Here is an 18,296-nt window from a genome sequence, read left to right as displayed (position 1 = left end):
CAATGGGATCGTCTCATGATGTAAATTATTTTAAAGTTAGTAAGACTGATGAGATGCATAAGTGCAAGAGTGCATGGTGTAATTTACTGGTGCTGATATTATGTTTGTATAGATTTGCACAAGCAGGCATATCTATGCTTCATTAGAATATAGTTGTGCCTTGTTTGAGTGCCTGGGAAATAGTTATACAATACACTGTTATTCCAACACTTAAAATATTCCACCCATATGTAATGAAAATTATAATTAACAATAATTAATACTTATCACTGATATAGTGAAACATCCTTACTGCAGCTGTGTCTTATTGAAATCACTTACTCGGTTTCTAGGGAGACAATCTTTGCTTGGAGATGGGCCTGAGCACTGCTGAAATCAGCTATCATGTTCTGGATTTCCTTACGATGCTCTTGTTTCAAGATATCCAGTTCTCTGTGGTGCTTGACTTTGAGGTCTTCTTCCAGTAGCCTGTCAAAATGGTATTAAAAGTTATGTAAGTCTCAAGTGTTTTAACATTCATTAGTGAGTTACTGATGGGTAAAGACTATTAAGAGCTCTGATTTTTTTTAGGCTTGGGATGGGGTTAACGCAGCACAGTTCATGCACAGCACCCACTGATGGGGCTCCTGTGGAGTTCAGCCAAGGATAAAAGATATCAGAAATATTTAGGATATTGAGGTGAAATATATAAATTAATGTTATAACACAGGGCCTATGGGCCTCAGGCTTGTAAGATATTAAGCTTAGGATAAATTATGCTAAATTATCTTTATAATACAGTTAAGTAAGGTAATAACTTGCTGAGCTTGTGTTTGTGTGAAATATGCTGATGTTTTGAAAATAACTGTTGAGTTTGGATAACAACAGATCAGTAGAAATCACAAGGTGATTGTTGGCAGCTGGGATGAAATGTTAAGAGAGTTCCTTAAGGTAATCACCTGTTACTATGGTAATAAAGTGACATAAATGTTAATGAGTATAAAGTGAACTAATGAATTAGCCTATGAAAAACAGGACACTCCAATACTAGTGGAGTATGGAAGTTCAAATAAAGAAAAGGGGGAGAAATGTGTGAACCCCACTGGGTGTCAGTGTAACACTTTACAAAAGTTGTATGCTGGCCTTCGTACCTTGGGAGAGACACCAGATTCATAACCACTGGTGGTGAGGATAACAACTAACATTTCTTGTTTTTCGCAAGGCACAGTGTGGATAATGCAAATACTATGCATTCTGTATGGCCTCTCTCTCCTTTACCAGATTGCAGGGTGCGTGTTGCTGTTTACTTTTATTAACCAACTAGTTATTACAGATACAGCACTGTATAGTCTATGTGGTGCACCATGGGGTCCCTCTTCTATTGAAAACCTCTCTACTGTAGTCAATCTTGAGGCTGAACTCTCACAGATTATAGTAGGTGTAAATCCTCTCCTTGGGTTGGGTAATTAGTTAAAGGAACCCATAACTATAGATAAGACTACAGGAGCTTTCACTGGAAGTTAAAGCTGGACACCACTGCGTGACTCTCCAGGGAATGGGGATGCAACCAGCTCTGAGAAGAGGCAAATGATCCTTGGGGTTACAGGATTTGAGCCTCGTCCAAGTTGCATTTGGGTTCAAAGGGGTCCTGGCCAACATGATGCTGTTGGCATTCTGACTGTAATTGGCTTGAAGCATCAGAGAAACACCAAGGACAGTCAATCTTGAGGTTGAAAGTGACAGTAATATATTATGTGAATTCCTTGTTAGCAGTATTTATGTTTAGTTGTTTGAGGGAATCTGGGAATTTAAGCTGAAGCTCTTTGATACTTCATTTAATTTGACCATGGTAGCACATGAGAAATACTTTACACTTGGTTTGACATCAAGATTATGGGACTAATACTGTACATGTCACTAATGCTGTAAATGATCCTGCTGAGCGGGACAGACTGTCATATGTTTATCTGATCCTCTCACACACAGCCCCTCACTTGGTGACAACTGTGAGCTAAAAAAGCTTATTTCATTACCCCAATTCTAGGAGAATTTGCTCTGCTGCTTAGCCATTAAAACTTTCAATAACAGCAGTTATAATAACCTTGTGTATACAAATCTCTATTCTCTTTGTGGTGGGCCTGTTCTGTGCTTCCACCCCCAACATATGAGAGACATGACTGCAGACTACAATAGTCATCAGTCAGAGCTTCTAACTGAAAAACAACTTAAAGAAGGGAGAGTCAATGCCCTGAAAGGAATAGTATCAAATTTACATGAACATACGGCACCTTAAATTTTAAAATATTATTACTATTGTCCCAAACAAGGGCTTCAGATTCCAGCTCCTCGAATGTGTGATCTGCAAAAAGAAAATCCAGAATGCCTGTGATTGCTAGCACATGCATTGTACCTCATGCCATGCTACCAATTGCTTGTCTGAGCCATTCTATGAGTTAGCAAGAGGTTGAAATTAAATAACTGGTATTATGACCAGCAATGAGCATTTGGGTCATCCACTCTTACTCCTTGCATTCTGCTACTGTAATGAGACCACTTGATATACTTCCCTTAGCCTAATACCCAGATAGTTTTGCTGTTGATAATTTTTACACCTCAAGCGTTTCCCTAAGCATTTCTCTTTTTTTAGCCTCAGGTCGTTGTTCGTTTTTCCCATCATCTTATCAGCTTGTGAAGGTTTATTTCCTTCATGAACACAGGTTCTAAATACCTCCAAGGTAACTGGAAGCGCTGTTGAAATTAGACTCTGTGGTTTGCATTTCTTTCTGTTGGTCTTGTTGCAAAGTCTCCAGTTCTTTTTAATACTTGACTTAGTTTAAAGTCACCTTCAAGTAACTTCCAAAATGGTATAAGAGGGGAGTTCATTCCCATTCATTAATTAGTTACTTACTGGTAAAAGCCAACAGAGTTACTCAGGCACTCCTGAAGGTAATGAGTTTCTCAATGTGTTCCTTGAGTTCTCTTTCTAGACTATCCTAGCCAGATTTTTAAAGGGTCTGTCCAGTGGCTGGTGCCCAACTGTCATACAAATTGAGTAATTATGGACAAGCATTCTATACCAGTGGAGAAGCTTTCTGAAAATGTGACTCTGGATCCCCCACTCTCTCCTCATTTTCATTACAACACTAGCAATGTTGAGTGATGTTCTTCCTCCAAAGATCCCAAAGCATCCAAAACACTTTACAAACTATGAGCCAAACAAACAACGGCTGCACCAGCCCAGGGTACCCTTATGGTCTAGAGCAGGAGATAGCCTGCAGCCCTTGTGTGCAAAGAGAGTGAGACTGCAAGCACTGCAGCAGTATCCAGTGCCCCAGTGGGACACCTCTGGGCCATGATCCTGTGCTCTGTTGCCCGTGCACACTAGCTTATGGCAATGTTTAGGGAACACACTCTACACATTTTCCAATCATGCAGCGTTGCCATCTTCACCAGTGTGTGTGCTCCTCCCTCTGGCCAGGAGGCATATTGTCTGCTCCTGACCTCTACAGGCACAATGCCAATAGTTACTGTTATATCCCCTCCCCAGGGCAGTCCTGGACCTCTCAATCATAACTGATCACTGCAAGTATCATTCAGAAGCAATCCCTGAGATGTCTAAACACTTGGCTGGTTACTAGCTGAGGAGCAGAGATTGGTTTTTAACCCTGTGGGAAGCCCTTATTTTGGAAGGCTGATACTAGTTCTCAGACATTTATAATGAATTTAGTGTTTAGGGCATGAGGGAAGTTTTGGACTGGTCAACCTTTAGTTCATTATAATTTGAAAGTAAGTAGCGTTCCCTGAATCACTCCTGGGTGGCTACAAACGACACATTTCTTTGTCATGTATTTAGATGGATGGAGCAGTAAACATCAATATTTCAATGCAGCCGGGAAGGGGAATGCTGGCTGCACTGTTATGAACTGCTAAAAGTGAAGACTGCTTTTGAAAAGCTCCAAGCCTAAAATATGATTCTCTTTAGGAAGGATAAATTCAGATCTCTCACAGCATTAGGAGGAATATTGATGTTAGCAATATGCTGACCCTCTATGAGGCACCTGTGAAGCGCAATAATACAAGGCAGACCTGTGTTGCTTCTCCTTGTCCTGAAGCTGTGTAGACTTTTGCTTCTGTGAGTCCATCTCTGGACTGAGCACATCCATCGTGTTCTTTAGAAGTGAATTCTCTTTGAGCCCAGCAATCTCATTCTGACATTTCTCTAGTTCCTCATTAAGAAATGTAATCTGGTTTTGGTTACTTCCTTCCTAAGAAAGAGTCCAAAATTAGCTATTTCATAGATTATTAGAGTTGGAAGGGACCTCAAGAGATCTAGTCTAACCCCCTGCTCAAAGCAGGGCCAATCCCCAAATGACCCCCTCAAGGATTGAACTTAAAACCCTGGGTTTAACAGGCCAATGCTCAAACCACTGAGCTATCCCTCCTCCCTGCTAGTTAAATATTCAGAGGTTCTCACAGGATTGCAACTGGTTATCATGATCAAAAGATTCAGTTGTGAATAAAGCAACTCAAACACGAAGTTTATGATGTACAGCATGGTTTATGTAGTACAGGTGTATGGCAGGGCAATGACTCACTGGCACAGTGCCTCTTGCTGGTTGTCCAGGGAATTAGTTCTTTTTCAGCTCTGGAACATCCTCTGCTGGCTGATGCTGTGTCCCTCCCAAACCCCGGTGCCCTTGCATACCAGGGTTCTGCTCCCAGCAGTAACCCCTCTGGTCTCCCCTCCCAGGGGAGCCCCCAACCTCCTATTCCCTCCTTGCCTCAGTGGCTACTGCCAGTCACCATCTAGCCCCCACTCACTGAGGCAGACTGCAGTCTGTAAACCACTCATCATCGGCAAGGGGGGTTGGACCAGCTGCCTTTGCCTATTCCTGGACTGCCCCTCTGCAGCCCCAGTACCTATTTGGCCCTTTTGGGAAGGCCTGCAGTCTGGGGTTTTTCCTGGCTGGACTTCCCCAGCTCCCTCTGCCCTTCCCCAGCACTGCTCCACCTCAGGTACCCTTCTCAGCTCCCAGGCAGCCAGGTCCATCTCTCTCAGCAAGCAAGCGAGAGAGTGTGCAGTTCTGTCTCTGGCCCTCAGCCCTCTCATAGGGCCAGACATGGCCTGATTGGGGCATGGCCTCACCTGTGGCTGCTTCCCCAATCAGCCTCCCTTTTCCCCTCTGCAGCCCTCTCCAGGGCTGTTTTAACTCCGGCAAGCAGGAGCAGGGTGGCCACTCCGCTACAATTTGTTATCATGTCACTTTCAAATATGGTCATTCAGGACTGTTTTCTCTGTTCCAAGCAAACTGCCAGAAATAAAACACCACTGCAACCACCGCCACCACCACTGAATGTTTAAAGATACGAGTCAAAACAGCAAAATACATTCAAACAGATTTTAGGAATACTTTCAATGAACAGGATCTTTCAAAGGTCAGGATCTTTTTAAAAGGTGCCAGGAAGCTGCATGGCATGAAGAGTCTATAAAGTAACTGAATATAATGAGAAATTAACTGGCTAAAATATAATCAAGGGATTGGGTTCTAAAATATATATGTATTCATCTTATGTAGTACAGACACAAATATCCCCCACTAAAATTTCACACATGCACACACAAGTCCAAGTTTTCAAACCAAGATGCTTAAAGTTAGATTCCTAAATCTACAGTTAGACACCTAACAATAAACATCAATAATTGTTGTTTTAGAGGTGCTGAGCACCTGCATCAGTCGTTAAAATCAATGGTACTCTTGCGTGTGCTGCACCTTTAAAAATCAGGCCACTTTTGTCTATTGTTAGGCACAAAATGTTTGAAAATGTGGGGCACATTGTATATAAGGAAGAACAAGGAGCAAGTACTTTTAAACACATGAAATGCTGTACAATACCAAACACTGGAAAGGGACAGACTCCGTTTATAAGTTTCCCATTGAATATGGAGGAAAGCTACACGGACTCCTAATCAGAATGGGCTGATAGCATTCCTATTCAATTAATCCCTGATAAGGGTTGGTGGATTTCCAATATCAAATGTGAGTGCGGTAAGATCCCCATTGCCGCTGACATATACAATGACTGTGGAAATTACTGATCATTTCGTTGAATGTTTATTTTTGTTGTAGATCATATTCTCAAAATGCCACAGGAAATACAAACCTGCCCATCAAAATGCTGATAAACAGTGCTAATGCCTTTGGACTGTGAGTCAAAGGAAGGAGGCCCCGTCTGTTTCTAAACAGGAATAGTGTCAATTAAAACCTAAAACAGAGTTTTACCAGCTGATCAGTAACACTGTATGTTGATGAAGTAAACATTGGAAGCTTGCCTGTTGCTTCTTCAGTGCTCTCACATTCTTCAGCTCTGTCTGGAGTTCTTCCATTTGCTTTTTGTGACCAGTACAGGATGCATATTGCTCCGACAGCTCCATCCTCAGAGTTTCTAGCAACAATAACAAAAAACTTATCAGGGAGTGAAGAAGGTAAGAGGCCAGACATAGGGCACTGCACACATCTACTTTTGCAGTAGGAGGTGAAGAAGTTAAAGCATTAAGTTTTGCCTTGACACTCAATTGTGCCACCATTCTGTCCACTGAATAAGACTGGAAAGAGCAAGAACATAAGAATGGCCATAGTGGGTCAGACCAAAGGTCCATCTAGCCCAGTATCCTCTCTTCTAACAGTGACCAATGCCAGGTGTCCCAGAGGGAGTGAACCTAACAGGTAATGATCCAGTGATCTCTCTCCTGCCATCCATCTCCACCCTCTGACTTAGGCCTTGGCTACACTCACACTTTACAGCGCTGCAACTGGGGTGTGAAAAAACACCCCCCTGAGCGCTGCAAGATACAGCGCTGTAAAGCGTCAGTGTAATCAGGGCAGCAGCGCGGCACGCTACACCCGTAAGGGATGTGGTTTACATGCAGCGCTGGGAGAGCTCTCTCCCAGCGCTGCCGCTCTGACTACACTCACACTTCAAAGCACTGCCGCAGCAGTGCTTTGAAATTCCAAATGTAGCCATACCCAAACAGAGGCTAGAGACACCATTCCTTATTCATCCTGGCTAACAGCTATTAATGGACTTAACCTCCATGAATTTATCTACTTCTCTTTTAAACCCTGTTATAGTCCTTGTCTTGCACAGGTTGAATAGTCTGAAACACTTCCTAGGGAACTGTATTAATATGGAGATATACACCTATCTCATAGAACTAGAAGGGACCTTGAAAGTACTGATTTTGTCCCAGATCCCTAAGTGGGCCCCTCAAATATTGAACTCACAATCCTGGGTTTAGCAGGCTAGTGCTCAAACCACTGAACTATCCTTTTTCTGTGAGTGTAACACCTCCTTAGTAACCAAATTAGAATCTCCATAAAGTTCTTACACACATTTCTGACTTCCCAGCTTCTCTTTTCTGTACAGCCAGCTACCAGCATCAAGTGAAAAGCTGATTTTCTAACACCACTTTTTTTCATATTTCTGCAAATGAATAAGTAGTTTTTAACTTCACACGGGTTGGTTCCTCTTTTGGGCCCTTGTTCAGCAAAGCCTGTGTTTAACTCCTAGCATGTGAATGCTCCTACAGGCTTCACTTTTTCTGCTACTCCTCTTTCACCTCTGGGTGAGATTCATCACTTTACAGAGGCCAGCAGGAGGCCTGTGCACCACTTTGTCCCTCCTGTAGTTTGGGACTTAGAGATGTGCAGGCCTATGGTGACCCTCAGGGCTGGCTAAAGCTTTTTTGCCGCCCCAAGAGGCGGGAAAAAAAAATATAAAGCTGTGATTGGTGGCACTTTGGCGGCAGCTCTACCGTGCTGCTTCATTCTTTGGCAGCAATTCGGTGCCAAGTCCTTCACTCCAAGAGGCACTGAGGGACCCGCCGCCAAATTGCCGCCGAAGACCTGGATGTGCCACCCCTTTCCATTGGCCTCCTCAAGCACCTGCTTTCTTCGCTAGTGCCTAGAGCCAGCCCTGGTGGCCCTCAGCACAAGGGTGAATTTCCACCCGTATGTCCAGTGTAGTGGCGTGTCCATTTTTTAATGGTTTGAGGCTACTAGTTAGTTATTGCTAAATGGGTCTAAATCATTTTATTATACATTGAAATATATTCATTTTTCTTATGATTTCACATGACAACTTAATGGTAATTACAATAGTGCGTGCCCCACGAGTATTGCTTTTTTAAAAGTAAAAATGATAACATCTGCATCATTCAGCCTCACTTTTCCCTCACTTTCTTGCCAGGTGAAAAAAAAAATAAACCCAAACACTTCACTTATGACCCAGTACCAGGTAAATCACACTGGCTAGAAACAATCAAGACTGAAGCAATTGCAAAAGAAAAGACTTAAGTGTAATCAGGAGTGTTCAGACTTTATTCAAGTGAGGGCTATGCTGGCAATTTGCCCATGAACCTGGGGGATAGGGTGACCAGATGTCCTGATTTTATAGAGACAGTCCCGATATTTGGAGCTTTTTCTTATATAGGCACCTCTTACCCTCCATCCCGATTTTTCACACTGTTTTAGGAGGGAGGGATAGCACAGTGGTTTGAGCATTGGCCTGCTAAACCCAGGGTTCTGAGGTGGCCACTTAGGGATCTGTAGCAAAAATCAGTACTTGGTCCTTCTAGTAAAGGCAGGAGGCTGGACTTTGATCTCTCAGGGTCCCTTCCAGTTCTATGAGATAGGTATAGCTCTATAATATAGACTTGCTCTCTGGTCACCCTACTGGGGGATGTGCTTAATTTGCAGAAAGGAGAGCAAACTGAAGCCTCTCAGCTTTAAGGTGCTGTGCAAAGAGACTACAGGTCCCAGCACACAATGCTGCATCTAGATCTGAGCATTTTAGGCTGAGATATTTGCAGATCACAGTAGTATGATGAAGGCTGCCATTGGCAGCATCATAGAACTCAGTGGGACATACTTGGCCCACAGCTGATAATTCCTGATGTAAAAGAAACAAAGAAAATCCAACAAATTTCCAGCTATCAGGTACTGATTTGCTGTGTCTGCAACAGCAGCTTTATTAAACAGGCCACTGACAACTAGGAGCTAAGTTAACAATAAGCATGTATGACTAAAACTTTGGGAAATACAGCAGGAGCTGACAGAAAGCTGGGTTTGCAGGGCATGGAATGACCAGCGCATTTCTCAAATGATAATAAAGTAGGAAGCTCTGTGTGACACATGGCTTGTTGTACCTATCAGTGCAGCTTGTTGTTTTTGTACCCGTTCAAGTTCACCCTGTAATTCTTTCTTTGCCTTCTCTTCCAAAGCCTGTACTTCCGCTCTGTGACACCGATGCTGGATTTTGATGTGGTCATCATATTTTTTCTTCAAATGTTCTTCTGCCTCCTGCAAGCAAGGTAAATATATGTAGGGCCTAATTCACCACTTTGCTGCTCCAGCTTTAATGCAAGGTGAATCAGACCCTTCATATGCACAGCATATTTAATTTGAAGCATCACCAAATGTTGATATTTCATCAACACAAGATTAGCAGAAGACTCAAGAAAAAATAAAACCAGGCAACAAAGGAACAGAAGAAGTTTTCCAGACTTCTTACAGTAGAATTTGAGAGGTTCTCAATGTTTGTATCAACTGTGAAACACAAATGTTGAAAACTGTACTATTAGTCATTAGAAAGGTAATTTTTCTTCAGGTTCCAGTAAGGCCTCAGCATTATTGGTTATTAGTATATATTGGCCAAAATCTGCAGTCCTTACTTGGTCCATATTTGGACAAAATAAACATGCCCTTGTTGGTGAAATTTTAACTGAGTCTAGCCTGCAGGATATGGCACTATGTGATTGGGACATTCTGAGGGCCAAATGCTCCCCTAAATTAGATTTGTACCACCTGACTGACTTCATTGTGGTTTTCCAAGTGTCCAAGGCAGAAGCTGTAAACAAATGGTCTAAGTTATAACCATCCCAAGAGGAATTTACCACGTATAGTAGAACCTCAGAGTTACAAACACTAGCGTTATGAACACCAGAGTTACGAATTGACTGGTCAACCACACACCTCATTTAGAACAGGAAATTAGCAATCAGGCAGTAGCAGAGACTAAAATATATTTTATATATTTTACAGTACTGTGTTAAACATAAACTACTAAAAATATAAAGGGAAAGTTTAAAAAAATTGACAAAGTTAGGAAACTGATTTTTCTGTGCTTGTTTTATTTAAAGTAAGATGGTTAAAAACAGCATATTTCTTCTACATAGTAAGTTTCAAAGCTGTATTAAGTTTATGTTCAGTTAAACTTTTGAAAGAACTACCATAACATTTTGTTCAGAGTTATGAACATTTCAGAGGTACAAACAACCTCCATTCCCACAGTGTTTGTAACTGTGAGGTTTTACTCTATAACTAGAAAAGGTAATTTATCATAGGTGTGCAATGTGGATATGAAGTCAATGTCAATCACCTGGATATTTTAAAATTTACCTTTTTCTTGAATGGAAACCTCCCTTTAGGACAATGCACAGTATGAACTTTGATTATTATTTTGTCAATGAGATAAATCTACATAAGCATTTAAAAGCAGTGGTTTACACACTTGTATAATTGTTTTTTTATACTTTCTTCAATCTGAATACATTAAAATAATCAGTTTATTATATGGTAAATAAATATTCTATGTAGAAATGGGTTATGGATGAACCTGAAAAAGTCAGTGTCCTATTAACAATATGCTTAAATACATATTTCTTAGGAATTTCCTCTTATTCTTGAGACCGGGCTCAGATAATTCCTATAAAAACATTTCATTCACAGTGAGATCTATAGTCAAGCACTGACAAAGAAATATAGCACAACAGCAGGGCCACGATTGATCAGAACAGCAGGGTAGCCTGTTACTTGAAATAATATTGAACTATCTTTAGGATAACTGGGAATACCTTAATTTAGAGAATCATCTCTCCATTTATAGTTACCCTAAGATGATTTAAGTCTGAACCAAGTAAGAAAATAAAAATATACAGCACCAATGTGAGTACAAAACTACCTTGAGTTCCTGATTTTTGCTTTTCTCTAGCATTTGTAGAGCTCTCTGATGTGATGCCTCCAGCTGTGCTTTAACATTCTGGCTTTGTTGAATGGTGTCTGAAAGATCCTGCAAAAGCTTCTCTCTCTCTTTGCGGGACTGTAGAGTCTGCTCCTTCAGAGATTCTTTGAAGTTATTTGCTTGCTGGTCTAAAGTTTGCTTCAGCTGAGCAACCTTCAACAATGGTACAATTAGTAGGCTGTGGTTAGCTGTTAACCTCATCAATTATTATTTGTATTATTACGGCACCTACAAACCCTAGTCAGGACCCCACTGTGCTATATACTGTACAAACCACTGCACTCAGCTGCTTCGCAGCATCAAAACAGACTCATCTGAAGAAAGTGTGTTCAGTTTTACTATATTTTATGAACATGTGATGCTCTGTGAAAACAGGACATTCATTTCCTGGTGGGAGAGAGCCCCCTATTTCTCTCAATGATGATCCTGCTGGTTTATCTAGCTCTGAAAATCATGGCCAGCTTGAAGAATGGTGGATGCCACAGAACACCTTGAGGAGGGAGGTGTTAGACTGGTGGGAAATGGAGCAATCCTGCAGGGATGCTAATACCCTCCGAGAAAGAATATAATGAAACACTACCATCCTTTTCCCACCTACCATCTGGTTAGACTGCATCAAGTAATTTACCAACAAAAATAAAGCATCAGAGCTTTGATCTCTTATCTTTCCAAATCATCTCCCGCTCATGTGGGTAGCCCATTGTCCAGGCTGCATAGTAACGAAGGGCACAATTCAAAGAGCAGGTTCAAGAGCACCGTTAATTGAGTGGCATTTGAGTTGTGACATTGAAGGGTCCACTGACGAAATGGTAGATAAAGAGTTTAGTGCAAACTCCCATTAGCGGTAATGAGAGTTCTGTGCATCACATCCTAGACTTATAGAGTCAGACTCTTTAAGGTCAGAAAGGACCATTATGATCATCTAGTCTGACCTCCTGCACAATGCAGGCCATAGAATCTCACCCACTCACTCCTTTATCAAACCTGTGTCTGAGCCATTGAAGTCCTCAAATCATGGTTTAAAGACTTCAAGGTGCAGAGAATCTTCCAGCAAGTGACCCATGTCCCACTCTGCAGAGGAAGGCAAAAAAAACCCCCAGAGCTTCTGCCAATCTGCCCTGGAGGAAAATTCCTTCCTGACCCCATATATCGCAATCAGCTAAACCCTGACCATGTGGGCAAGACTCCTCTGCCAGACACCCAAGAAAGAATTCTCTGTAGTAACTCAGATCCCACCCCATATAACATCCCATCGGGCATATTTACTGCTAGTAGTCAAAGACGAATTAATAGCCAAAATTAGGCTATCCATTATACCATCCCCTCCATAAACTTATCAAGCTTAGTCCTGAAGCTAAATATGTCTTTTGCCCCCACTACTCCCCTCGGAACTCTGTTCCAAAACTTCACTCCTCTGATGGTTAGAAACCATCATCTAATATCAAGCCTAAACTTCCTGATAGCCAGTTTATATCCATTTGTTCTTGTGTCCACATTGGTACGGAGCTTAAATAATTCCTTTCCCTCCCTGATATTTATTCCTCTGACCTATGGTGTGTGCTTTCCCTCTCTCACCCTAATGAATAAATTCAGAAGAAATAATATTTACCATATGAGTAACTAGAATTACAGCTTTCTCTTTGGGAGGGCAATGGGGCCATTTATTGTATGCTCATTCCCTTTTTTTTTTAATTGCTACATTTCTAAATAACTAGCAACAGATTCTTCAAAAAAGCTACCACAACAAAATTCACTGTTGCAGATGTCTCACAAGCCAAGGAGTACATCTACCATGTAAGAGTTTTGTCACTGTACCTGAGCTTGTAAATCCATCTTTTGGTTGTGACACTCCTCCTGCAAAACCTTTGCTTCTTTTACCTTCTCTTTCTGTAAAGTAGTAAGAGAAGGCTGCCTGTCTTCCCTTTTGGGGACACGTGCATTTTCCAGCCTTAAAGAAACAAAGCCCATGTTGTTAAAGGGAGAGCCTCGCAGGCCAACAAATCCGTACCCCTGTAATTTACTTAATGTGATCAACACATTTCCAAACTGGTCACATTATTGCCTTTCTCCATACTACTGCATGCTCATTTTACTCTTCTTCCCTGTGGTCTGGCTTTTCTAGGTTTACATCAGCTAATTACAATTACTTGTCAAGTGGAAAAGCTTTATTAGCTGCTTATAGTCTACAGTTGCTTTGCACTCATGGCACTCATTCATAGACTCATAGACTCATAGACTCTAGGACTGGAAGGGACCTCGAGAGGTCATCGAGTCCAGTCCCCTGCCCTCATGGCAGGACCAAATACTGTCTAGACCATCCCTGATAGACATTTATCTAACCTACTCTTAAATATCTCCAGAGATGGAGATTCCACAACTTCCCTAGGCAATCTATTCCAGTGTTTAACTACCCTGACAGTTAGGAACTTTTTCCTAATGTCCAACCTAAATCTCCCTTGCTGCAGTTTAAGCCCATTGTTTCTTGTTCTATCATTGGAGGCTAAGGTGAACAAGTTTTTTCCCTCCTCCTGATGACACCCTTTTAGATACCTGAAAACTGCTATCATGTCCCCTCTCAGTCTTCTCTTTTCCAAACTAAACAAACCCAATTCCTTCAGCCTTCCTTCATAGGTCATGTTCTCAAGACCTTTAATCATTCTCGTTGCTCTTCTCTGGACCCTCTGCAATTTCTCTACATCTTTCTTGAAATGCGGTGCCCAGAACTGGACACAATACTCCAGTTGAGGCCTAACCAGCGCAGAGTAAAGCGGAAGAATGACTTCTCGTGTCTTGTTTACAACACACCTGTTAATGCATCCCAGAATCACGTTTGCTTTTTTTGCAACAGTATCACACTGTTGACTCATATTAAGCTTGTGGTCCACTATGACCCCTAGATCTCTTTCTGCCATACTCCTTCCTAGACAGTCTCTTCCCATTCTATATGTGTGAAACTGATTGTTCCTTCCTAAGTGGAGCACTTTGCATTTATCTTTATTGAACTTCATCCTGTTTACCTCAGACCATTTCTCCAACTTGTCCAGATCATTTTGAATTTTGACCCTGTCCTCCAAAGCAGTTGCAATCCCTCCCAGTTTGGTATCGTCCGCAAACTTAATAAGCGTACTTTCTATGCCAACATCTAAATCGTTGATGAAGATATTGAACAGAACCGGTCCCAAAACAGAACCCTGCGGAACCCCACTTGTTATACCTTTCCAGCAGGATTGGGAGCCATTAACAACTACTCTCTGAGTACGGTTATCCAGCCAGATATGCACCCACCTTATAGTAGCCCCATCTAAATTGTACTTTCCTAGCTTATCTATAAGAATATCATGCGAGACTGTATCAAATGCCTTACTGAAGTCTAGATATATCACATCCACCGCTTCTCCCTTATCCACAAGGCTCGTTATCCTATCAAAGAACGTTATCAGATTAGTTTGACACGATTTGTTCTTTACAAATCCATGCTGGCTATTCCCTATCACCTTACCACCTTCCAAGTGTTTGCAGATGATTTCTTTGATTACCTGCTCCATTATCTTCCCTGGCACAGAAGTTAAACTAACTGGTCTGTACTTTCCTGGGTAGTTTTTATTTCCCTTTTTATAGATGGGCACTATATTTGCCCCCTTCCAGTCTTCTGGAATCTCCCCCGTCTCCCATGATTTCCCAAAGATAATAGCTAGAGGCTCAGATACCTCTTCTATTAACTCCTTGAGTATTCTAGGATGCATTTCATCAGGCCCTGGTGACTTGCAGGCATCTAACTTTTCTAAGTGATTCATGACTGCAATGGCCAGAGGGAGGCGCTAATGAGCAATGCAAGGCCACTCCCTCACTCCACAGGACAGCTTCCATGCAGAGTTTCTCTCAGGGTCTCACTGTGCTCCCTCTCTCTAGGTGCTTAGCCCTTCCTGCCAGGGCTGAGCATGCCTGCTGCCCTTCTCCAGGGCTGAGCACTTTCCCAGTGGATTTACTTGACCTCTCCCCATTCCCAGACACACATGGCCCATCCTACACACTTGGTATGCCCTTACCCTTCTCAGGTTCAGCACACAACCGCTCCAAACCTCTGAAGGGATGTAGCTCCCAGGGTCTCAGGATACTCCCCTCTACTGTCTCCATTAACATACTCCAAGTACAACCTAAATTCTAAGTCACTTTATAACACTGGAGCCCTCTGATTGCACTGTACCGTGGCTTGGCTTCGTTTCTGGTCCCTGTCTGTGCTCTTAAGGGCTCTTGGCCTTTGCCCCTTTCTCTCTGCAGTTTAGATCTGTCTTTCTGCTGCAGAAATGGATCCTGGGATTAAAAGAAAAAGGCAAATATGAAGCTTGCTGTTAGAGATACTTTCAGCTTAAACACAAGCTCTTTATTTCTATTGTAAAGTTACTTTAATTTGCTATTTGTAATTTTTTTTTCCAAAAATTTATTTCCTCTGCAAAACAATCAAAGGAGGACAGGAAGGAACTTTGCATATAATTGGCAGGGCTGGTAGTGGTGGGGCTGGTATTGTTTATAGCTTTGAGTAAAATAAAAGCAGGGTAGTCTTTGTTCCTTTGTATGTGATGATCACATGAAACATGCGGTAATGAATCTGCTGTGGCTGTGAATTTGCAACACTGGGGTCAAAACTCAGAACCTGCTGTTCCAACAACACAGGTCTCTAGCACCTGAGGCATATCTCTCCCCTAGTCAGATATTTTATATCCTGTATAGGCTGGTCACAAGAGGGACTAAGGTCTGGTCTACACTATGCATTTAAACCGATTTTAGCAGCATTAAACCGATTTAACGCTGCACCCGTCCACACAACGAGGCCCTTTATATTGATATAAAGGGCTCTTTAAACTGGTTTCTGTACTCCTCCCCGACGAGAGGAGTAGCGCTGAAATCGGTATTACCATATCGGATTAGAGTTAGTGTGGCCGCAAATCGACGGCATTGGCCTCTGGGCGGTATCCCACAGTGCACCATTGTGACCGCTCTGGACAGCAATCCGAACTCGGATGCACTAGCCAGGTAAACAGGAAAAGCCCCGCGAACTTTTGAATTTCATTTCCTGTTTGCCCAGCACAGAGCTCTGATCAGCACGGGTGGCGATGCAGTCCCAAATCCAAAAAGAGCTCCAGCATGGGCCGTACGGGAGATACTGGATCTGATCGCTGTATGGGGAGACAAATCTGTTCTATCACAGCTCCATTACAGAAGACGAAATGAAAAAAGCATTTGAAAAACATCATCTCCAGGCTATGACAGACAGAGGCCACAGCACAGTGCTGTGTGACAAGCTAAGGGAAAGACAAAGAATCAAATGGACGCTCATGGAGGGAGGGAGGGAGTACTGAGGACTCCAGCTATCCCACAGTCCCCGCAGTCTCCGAAAAGCATTTGCATTCTTGGCTGAGCTCCCAGTGCCTGTGGGGTCAAACACATTGTCCGGGGTGTTTCAGGGTATATGTCATCAATTTACCCCCCCCCCCCGTGAAAGAAAAGGGAAAAAAAATCGTTTCTTGACTTTTTATATGTCACCCTATGTCTACTGCATGCTGCTGGTAGACGCGGTGCTGCGGCAATGAATAGCAGCATCCTCTCCCCTCCCCTCCCTGGTGGCAGACGGTACAATATGACTGCTATCCATCGTCATCAGCCCGTGAGTGCTCCTGGCTGGCCTCAGGTGAGGTTGGCCGGGGGCGCCTGGCTAAAAATAGGAATGACTCCTGGTCATTCCCGGTAGATGGTACAGAATGGCTGGTAACTGTCCTCATCATAGCAACTGGGGGCTGAGTTCCATCAGACCCCCACCCCCTTTCATGTCTAAAGAAAAAATTCTGTACTGCCTGGACTATCATAGCAGCGGGATGCTGGGCTCCTCTCCCCACCACCATTTAATGTCCTGCCTGGACTATCATAGCAGCTGGAGGCTGCCTCCCCCTCATTTTATCTCACTAAAAAGTCAGTGTTTCTTATTCCTGCATTCTTTATTACTTCATCACACAAATGGGGGACACTGCCATGGTAGCCCAGAAAGGTTGGGGGAGAAGGGAATCAATGGGTGGGGTTGTTGCAGGGGCACCCCCCGTGAATGGCATGCAGCTCATCATTTCTGCAGGATCTGACATGGAGCGGCTGTGCTCTCTGGTTCTCTAGTACCCTTGCCCCATATTCTAGGCAGGACTGACTATTTTTAGATAAACCATACAGGAGGGATTGACTCGAGGAGTCATTCCCATTTTTGTCTTTGCGCCCCCGGCCGACCTCAGCGAAGGCCAGCCAGGAGCACCCATAACAGCAGCAGACGGTACAGAACGACTAGTAACCATCTCTGCTACCTTGCAATGGCAAATGAATGCTGCTGTGTAGCACTACAGTACCGCCTCTGTCAGCGGCATCCAGTATACATACGGTGACAGTGAGAAAAGGCAAAACGGGCTCCATGGTTGCCATGCTATGGCATCTGCCAGGGCAATCCAGGGAAAAAGGGCGCAAAATGATTGTCTGCTGTTGCTTTCACGGAGGAAGGAATGAGTGACGACATTTACCCAGAATCACCCGCGACACTGTTTTTGCACCATCATGCATTGGGATCTCAACCCAGAATTCCAATGGGCGGGGGAGACTGCGGGAACTATGGGATAGCTACCGACAGTGCAACGCTCCGGAAATCGATGCTAGCCTCGGTACATGGACGCACACCGCCGAATTAATGTGCTTTAGTATGGCCGTGTGCACTCGACTTTATACAATCTGTTTTACAAAACCGGTTTATGTAAAATCGGAATAATCCCATAGCGTAGACATACCCTAAGTCTGACATTCCATTCAGTTCATAGATACGGCATTGGTGCTCATAAGTGCAAACCAGAACACTGTATTCCCTCCACTTAGGTGCTGTTGTCCTGGAGTATATGAGGCTCACAGGAGCTCAAATCCAACATTCAGGAACCAGTTGCCTATAAATGTGTGGCTGCTTGGCACACAACTGTTGCATCTGATTCTCCTCTGGGCTTGGTTTAACAGGGCAGGGGTGAGAGAAGAATATATAATATAGTGGCTTGTGTGAATTTGTCCCACTGTTCTTGCTGGATATATTATCAATTCTGATCATACATTTGCTGCCCCTCAATTAGCTGTCTCACAAAGGCCTGAAGTCCTAGCAGTAGTACAGATAGTGGGGATACTCTTTTAGCTCAAGCAGTAAAAGTCCACTTTTTGGATTGCGATCCCTG

General features: G+C 43.0%; 2 protein-coding genes across 9 annotated transcripts in view; one reads left to right on the top strand and one right to left on the bottom strand.

Moving 5' to 3' along the window:
* Positions 1-18,296, bottom strand: part of FAM184B (family with sequence similarity 184 member B) — a 122,951-nt gene that overhangs the window by 5,712 nt on the left and 98,943 nt on the right. For 5 of the 7 annotated variants that reach the window (XM_050947443.1, XM_050947445.1, XM_050947448.1 and 2 more), the window contains 6 exons: positions 15,263-15,369; positions 12,874-13,006; positions 9,185-9,338; positions 6,311-6,423; positions 4,066-4,244; positions 322-468 (listed from right to left, as the gene is read on the bottom strand). In XM_050947443.1, coding sequence (XP_050803400.1) covers positions 322-468; positions 4,066-4,244; positions 6,311-6,423; positions 9,185-9,338; positions 12,874-13,006; positions 15,263-15,369 — 833 coding nt within the window. The remainder of the gene's footprint in view (positions 1-321; positions 469-4,065; positions 4,245-6,310; positions 6,424-9,184; positions 9,339-12,873; positions 13,007-15,262; positions 15,370-18,296) is intronic. The other 2 variants (XM_050947447.1, XM_050947446.1) reach the window with 1 other exon arrangement.
* Positions 1-18,296, top strand: part of MED28 (mediator complex subunit 28) — a 76,796-nt gene that overhangs the window by 16,232 nt on the left and 42,268 nt on the right. The window contains exon 6 of one of the 2 annotated variants that reach the window (XM_050948095.1): positions 333-495. The exons of the other annotated variant lie outside the window; for it this stretch is intronic. Coding sequence (XP_050804052.1) covers positions 333-363 — 31 coding nt within the window. The 3' untranslated portion in view covers positions 364-495. Of the gene's footprint in view, positions 1-332; positions 496-18,296 lie in introns of those variants that run through there. 2 annotated transcript variants of the gene reach the window in all.

This window comes from Gopherus flavomarginatus, chromosome 3 (genome assembly GCF_025201925.1).
Source record: "Gopherus flavomarginatus isolate rGopFla2 chromosome 3, rGopFla2.mat.asm, whole genome shotgun sequence".
NCBI classification, from domain to species: Eukaryota; Metazoa; Chordata; order Testudines; family Testudinidae; genus Gopherus; species Gopherus flavomarginatus.
Note: the sequence above shows the minus strand (reverse complement) of the source record. Positions and strands in the feature narration are given on the sequence as shown.